The sequence below is a fragment of the Aptenodytes forsteri genome, unplaced genomic scaffold, assembly GCF_000699145.1.
Source record: "Aptenodytes forsteri isolate BGI_AS27 unplaced genomic scaffold, ASM69914v1 Scaffold1, whole genome shotgun sequence".
NCBI classification, from domain to species: Eukaryota; Metazoa; Chordata; class Aves; order Sphenisciformes; family Spheniscidae; genus Aptenodytes; species Aptenodytes forsteri.
This window is the reverse complement of record NW_008795035.1, coordinates 7,185,724-7,192,489: the sequence shown is the minus strand read 5'-3', so window position 1 is coordinate 7,192,489 and position 6,766 is coordinate 7,185,724. Positions and strand designations below refer to the sequence as shown.

General features: G+C 46.2%; 1 protein-coding gene across 1 annotated transcript in view; it reads left to right on the top strand.

Moving 5' to 3' along the window:
* Positions 1–2,694: 2,694 nt before the first annotated feature.
* AGBL1 (ATP/GTP binding protein like 1) overlaps positions 2,695–6,766 on the top strand; it is a 279,246-nt gene continuing 275,174 nt past the window's right edge. Inside the window, exons 1-3 of the mRNA XM_009276632.1 lie at positions 2,695–2,793; positions 2,852–2,915; positions 4,253–4,399. Coding sequence (XP_009274907.1) covers positions 2,695–2,793; positions 2,852–2,915; positions 4,253–4,399 — 310 coding nt within the window. The remainder of the gene's footprint in view (positions 2,794–2,851; positions 2,916–4,252; positions 4,400–6,766) is intronic.

The following is a 6,766-nucleotide window of genomic DNA, read 5'->3' as shown; positions in this document are numbered from 1 at the left end:
ACAGAGTTTTAGTGTTAAAATATCAAAAGTAAATACTCAAAAATATTTGGCAATATCACCCAGCTCTAATTTGCACATTTTAAAGGTTGATCTTTCATGTCTCCTCAAGTTCCTTGTTTGCCTGAGTCCCTGGATAAAGAGCATGGAAAGTCAGAGTATATCTTATGTCATCACTATTTGTGTTAATGGCTTAGGAAACCCACAATCCAATCAGTTAAAATAAACAACCCAGTGTAATAGGAGCATAAATCAATGAAGACTTCATTACTGAAACCTTAATGTGTAATCCATCCACCTACAGAGGAAAGAGATACTGGGAGGCAGCAAGAGGACAGTCTGATTTAGGCAACCCTGATATTTAAAAAGGTGCTGAGAACAGTAACTCTCCCTGGAGTCAGTAAATTCGGTGGATACTCATCACTCCTGACAGCCTGCCCCTGACTATTAAGTCCCTATGCTAAAAAATGCCAAGAAACTCTTGGGAAGAGAGCTCTGATTGCCCTTTGTTTGCTCTGGGAGACTTGAGACAGCTCAGGACTGTGGACTAATGAACAAAGACATGAATTAGCAAGATTAACATATGACTAAAACTATATGTGTTACCTAGAAGTAACGGTATTCAGAACTGCTCTTACCCTGCTGCAGACTTTCCTCTCTGTGTGGTCCCTTGAGCCAGTAACACGAGTTTGGAGCCCTTCTCTAAGATGAGGGTGGCAATACTTGGTGAACCGAGAGTTACTGGTTTTAAAGTAACATATTAAAGCCACGTATTCTGTTTGTCTTGGCTCTGAAAGAAGCAGTAATCCTATCATACTGAGCCTTTTGATTTCCACACGGTTCATAAAAGGGCTGAACTTTTATGTTCAGTGCAGGGATGCCTGCTTGTTGAGTTAATGTAGTAATGAATAGAAACAGCAGGCTCTCGCTGTGGGCGTGGACCAGCTCTGGGATGGGGATGAGACATGCACTTTTCCTGTGGATTTTAGCTAACAGCAAAGGTAAGGTGAGTCTTTAGAAAGGCGGCAGTGCTCACAGACCATCCTCCCCTGAGTCCCCCGTTTCAGAAGTGATTCTCTGCCTGTTTGCTCCAATCTCTCATCCTCGCCTGACTCCTCTTTCTTTCTTCCCCTTCCCCTGACCACATCTTGTTCTTTTGTCTCACTCTTGTCCCTGTTGCTCACTTATGCCAGCATGAAATGTGTGTTGAGCGGTTAAAGTTTGGTAGCACTGGTAATTGACCAAAACCAGTATAATGAGAATTCTGGTTTTCAGAGGTCTGGAGTTTGTTTTTGTTAATAATTACGATAAAAAAAGAAATCGAAGAATACATAATGTTAAGGATACAGAAGTTAGGAAACTTCAGCACTGATGTAGATATTGCATGCAGAAGACAGCAGATGTAATTTGCCAATACAGAAGGAGGTTTGGTTGAAGGGGGCTGCTGAGCATCCTGCGGGAGTTCTGTGACAGAGGTGGAAACCTGATTCTCCAGGCTGACAGTCACCTGCTCTGACCGTGAAGGCTGACCATTTTCCTGCTTCATTCCCATCTCTCACTCAATGCATACCCTCCCCAGCTATAACAAAGGAGGAGGAGGTATGATGCGCAGCTCCCTAATTAGCTACACAATCCTCAGTAACATGTCAGCTTGTGCTGTGACTTTAGCAGGGATCCACTGGAAAAAAAAATGTTCTTTTGCATTAATAGTCATTATTACAGATCTGAATTAGATTTCCCTAATAGTCTTTCTAGAGTTTCTTTTTGCTAGGTGTTACTTCTTACTTCCTTGTCTTAAATATTCAGTTGCATAATGTTAAATATGCCAGGGAATGGTTGAATCAGTTTGGCTGGTAAAATGATCCCATATATCCAGAATACATACTAGTAGGTCAAGTTTCTGAAGCACTTCCACATTCAGGAATATAGGAGCCATATATGTGTAAGATATTATCTTATTGTAATAATTTAATGGGAGATAAAGTGATTCTGTTATAGTTTATGTGATCCTGAGGTTCTTCAGGATCAAGGCTACACAAATGCAAGTTTTCTATTATATTGGAAATTTGTATTGTGTTGTACTGTATCTGTACAGAAGAGATCTAGAACTTAACCCAAATCCCTCATACAGCAATACAGACTGGTGATTAATTCTTCAGTCTCAGCAGTGAAATCTGGTTGTAGGAGGATTAAAGAAGGGGTCTAGTGTATCACACAGATGGATGGTAGATATCACGTGTTTCCTTCTCCTCAAGTACAGTATATCTTATTTCCTCTAGTGCAAAATTTAAAGTGAATCTAAAGCTGAATGTGTGATGTCAAGGTGTGGTGCTTACTTGGTCTTGATTAAAAATAAGTTTAGGGCATCTTTCTGCTCTCCAGATTCCAGGCACCCATGTCGTTGTAGCTGCAAAGCTGCAAAGACAGGGGAATTTTCTTGTAAATGAGATTACTATAATTTAAAGATATTCTTCTTCAACTTCCAGTAATAAGGGATGCTGTCATGGAAAACCACCCCACATTTAACATTTCTGTGTGATACAGAATTTCCTCAACTTTGAGGTAGCCAGACTGAACCAAAAAAGAGATATGTAATTTAGAATTTAGATGTACATTCTGCAGAAATGCTACTGTGTATTAAATATTGTGTAGTATGATCAATATGTCTGTCAGAGGCTTTTAAAATGTGTTGTCAATATGGTTCCACATATTCACTGGCCAGATGCCACAAAAAGTACTCAGTATCCAAACAAGGACCTCGGTGCCTCTGCACCGCATGATGCGCTGCAGCCCTGTGTAGCACCAAGTTCACTGTTCTGAACTGATCCCTAAATTTGGTGTGTTTCCATTTCAGAGCTCCTGTGACAAGGATGTCACCCTGAATATTCTCAGTGTCCTCACTGACTTGCTGTCTCTGGGTAAGGAAGCAAAGCTCTGGGGCAATGCCTGTGGGCTAGGGGCAGAAAGGGGGGTTCTCAAACAGGTCAGGGACTTCATACCTGCATAAACTTGGCCAGGTGTTTGCAAGGTGAACAAAACAGGAATTGTATCTATAGATCAGCAGTTCGTACTTACTCCTGTGTTTGGAAAACTGAGCTTTTTCGGTAAGTTAAAGAAAAAAAAAACAAAGAGAGAAAGTCTCAATTTTTTTTAGTTTAAAAGATGCCCGTGAGTTTCAAAGTATTTCATAATCCCTGGCAGTTAACCACTGGAAATGTTCACCAGTGCCACTGGAGAGGGCTGTGAGACAGAGAGAGGAGCCTGCCTTCCCAAAGCGCAGGGACTCTCTAATGGAGAGAGTTCAGCATCTCCCCAAAAGGCACCTCCACCTTGGGGTTGCAGAGAAGGCATGTTGCTGCATGTGCCTGAGCCACGTGAAAAAATAAGTGAATTGGCAAAAGAACTGAAAAAATAATTTTCTTTTCCTTCCTGCTCCACCTCAAAAATGTCATTTGCTGAACAATTTTCAACCCAACCGAGCTGCTGGGCTGCGGGGGCTGCATCGGCAAGTGCTGGAGCCTCCTGCGTTCCCCACTCCTTGGAGCCCCACCGCAGACATCGCCCGTCCAGCTGGGCCTCTCCTTTGAAGCCCTGCAGTGCTGTTCCTCAGCTAGATGGAAGGATTGCCTACATGGAGGATAGGAGGTACTGGCTCCCCCCAGGAGCTGAACGTGTGGCTTCCTCCAACCATGGAGCCTGAAGCTGCTGCTGAAGTTGCTGCCAAAGTTGCCCATGGATCAGTTTGTTGACACAGTAGGGCTCATAGGATTAGTGTGTGGTTTCTTTGGAGACCTAGATTTGTTTGAAAGCTGTCTCCAAAGCTTCCCTAGGACTCCTTTTCATTTGGCAGAAGCCCGTTGCAACTTTAGTCCTTTGCTTGTTTAATTTCCAGTATTTAAGAAAAGATCACTGAGCCTTCTGCTCCTTTGAAACCTGTTGGCATCTCTGCTTATTCCTCTCTGCCACATTTCAATGCACAATGAAAAACTTCTGCAGGACGTGGGTTTGTATAGATAACAACTGCCGGAGCAAGAGGCAGCAGAGTGCATAGTTTCACCATGCAGCCATTAGCCACGTCTCCAGGCCAGGGGCACTTGAGATCCATGGTCAATTCTGCAAATGCCCTTGGGTTTATAGCAATAAAACACTGTTGGAAGGCCATGGGAGCTTTGTGTACTCCATGCGGGGTGAGGGTTTGGATAGCTGTGGCTCAGGGAAGGGATGCTCTGAGCAGAGTATCTCTTCTTTTCCCCAGGGACCGGACGGAGAATTCACTATGTGATCAGCAAAGGGGGCAGTGAGACGCTGCTGCAGGCTCTTGCCGCCGCTGCCAGGACCGATCCGCCCGACCACAGCATCCTCCTGCCCCTGCTTCGCCTGCTGGCCAGAGTCGGCCAACGAGGTACTGCTGAGCGGTGGGGGACTTCTTGGGTGGGGGGCTCAAAACTAACGGACAGCCCCAGCAATAATCACCACTGGGATGTGCCTGATAGACAGCTGTGAGTTTATTTTTGGGGTGTGCCACTTGTCTGTGGTTTGGCCAGGTAGAGATCCTGCAACAAGGCAGGGAAAGCATACATGCAGATAGAGCTGCTTCTTACACAGGTTTCATCCATGTTCTGCCTTGGGTTGGCCTTGTGGCTGAAAGCCCCCCCAGCAGAATTTTTTTTTTTTTTCTTTAACCTAAACGAAATCTTAAAATATTATTTCTCTTTGTTGGCCCAATCCGCAGCGTAGTGGCAGATCTTGGCATACGGAGGGGTTTCCTGAGGCAGGAAAATGCCGGGGCAGCAGAGAGACCCACCAGGAGCCAGTAGCTCTCATGAGAGAGACTGGTGGAACCATGCTCTGCCCCCCCTGAGACAGAACCAGGAACATCCACCAGAAAAAACACAAGATCAAGGGGATCCTGTATCCTCCACCCAACAGGCAGAAGGCGGTAGCTGAAAGGAAAGGTGTGAATGGAGGCAAGTCTATGCTCGGGTGGCAGGCAAACCCCCTCCTTGCCTACCTCGCCTTCCCAGGTGCCTCTGTACAACAGGTATGAGGCTCTGGATGTGGAAGGTCAGTCAATGGATGATGTGGATTATGGTACATCTACACCAGAGGTGTTGCTGAAGTCAGAAAGGCCTACCCCCTGTATCACAACCACCTCCACAAGGAAGAAAAGACAACTCCCTTCTGAGGGGAACAGAGGGTCCAATATGCCTGACAGACCCTCCTCTTTCTTAGGGAAGTTTGCTGCCTCCCTGGGGCCCAGGTTAAGGACATCACTAGGAAACTTCCTAGCCTGGTGCGGCCCTCAGACTATTATACATTATTGCTTTTCCATGTGGGTGGCGATGAAGCCACAACGCATAGTCCAGGGGCAATCAAAAGAGACTTCAGGGCTTTGGGGCGGTTGGCAAGGGAATCTGGGGCACAGGTAATATTTTCCTCTATCCTTCCAGTTACGGGCAGCGATATTGGAAGAAACAGATGGACCCAGTCTATTAATGCATGGCGCTGTGGCTGGTGCCATCACCAGAATTTTGAGTTTTTCAATAATGAGATGGTCTACACAGCACCAGGCCTGCTGGTGTTGGATGGGGTTCATCTTCCTCAAAAGGGGAAGAGGGTCTTTGCTCATGAGCTACCAGGGCTGACTGACAGAGCATTAACCTAGTCTTGAAGGGGGAGGGGGATAATATCAGGCTAGCCCGTGACAAGCCATGGGACGACACGCCAAGGTTAGAGGGACAGGATGCTAGCAAGCGCCCTCAGCCTGTTGCTCCGAGATGTGCTGGGTACACTGGAGCACACTTGAAGTCTTACAGAGAGGAGCCAGGGGTTCCTGAGGTAATAGGACCCAACAAAGAAACACTTGTGAAATACCTCAAAGGAATTAAGGGGTGTTCCTCTAAAAAGGTGACACGGCCAACAGCCCATCTGAAGTGCCTCTACACCAGTGCACACAGCATGGGCAATGAACAGGAGGAGTTGGAAGCCACCATGCTGCTAGAAAGCTACGACCTAGTTGCCATTACTGAAACTTGGTGGGATGAATCCCATGACTGGAGTGTGGCTATCGATGGCTACAAGCTGTTCAGAAGGGACAGGAGAGGAAGGAGGGGCGGAGAGGTTGCCCTCTATGTCAAGAAATGGATAGATTGTGAAGAGCTGTCTCTGAAGAATAGCCACAAGCAGGTTGAAAGCTTATGGGTAAGAATTAGAGACCAAGGCAACAAAGGGAACCTTGTGGTTGGTGTTTACTACAGGACACCCAATCAAGGGCAGCCTATTGATGAAGCCTTCTTACTCCAGCTACAGGAGGCATCGCGCTCGCGACATCTGCTGGAAAAGTAGCACGGTGAGCTGTAGGTGATCCAGGAGACTCCTGGACTGCATTGAGGATAAATTCTTAAGCCAGGTAATAGACAGCCCTACCAGAGGGGATGCATTACTAGACCTGTTGGTCACCAATGCAAGTGAGCTAATCAGAGACGTCAAGATTGGAGGCAGCCTTGGGCTGCAGTGGTCATGTACTGGTGGATTTCACAGTCCTGAGGGATATAGGACAGGCAAAGAGTAAAGCCAGGACCCTGAATTTTAGGAAAGCAAAATTCCAGCTGTTCAAGGAGTTAGTCAATAGGACCCCCTGGGAAACTGCCCTCAGGCACAAGGGAGCAGAACAGAGCTGGCAGTTCTTTAAGGACGCTTTCCATAGAGCGCAAGAGCTCTCGATCCCCATGTATAATAAATCAGGAAAGGAAGGCAAGAGACTGGCATG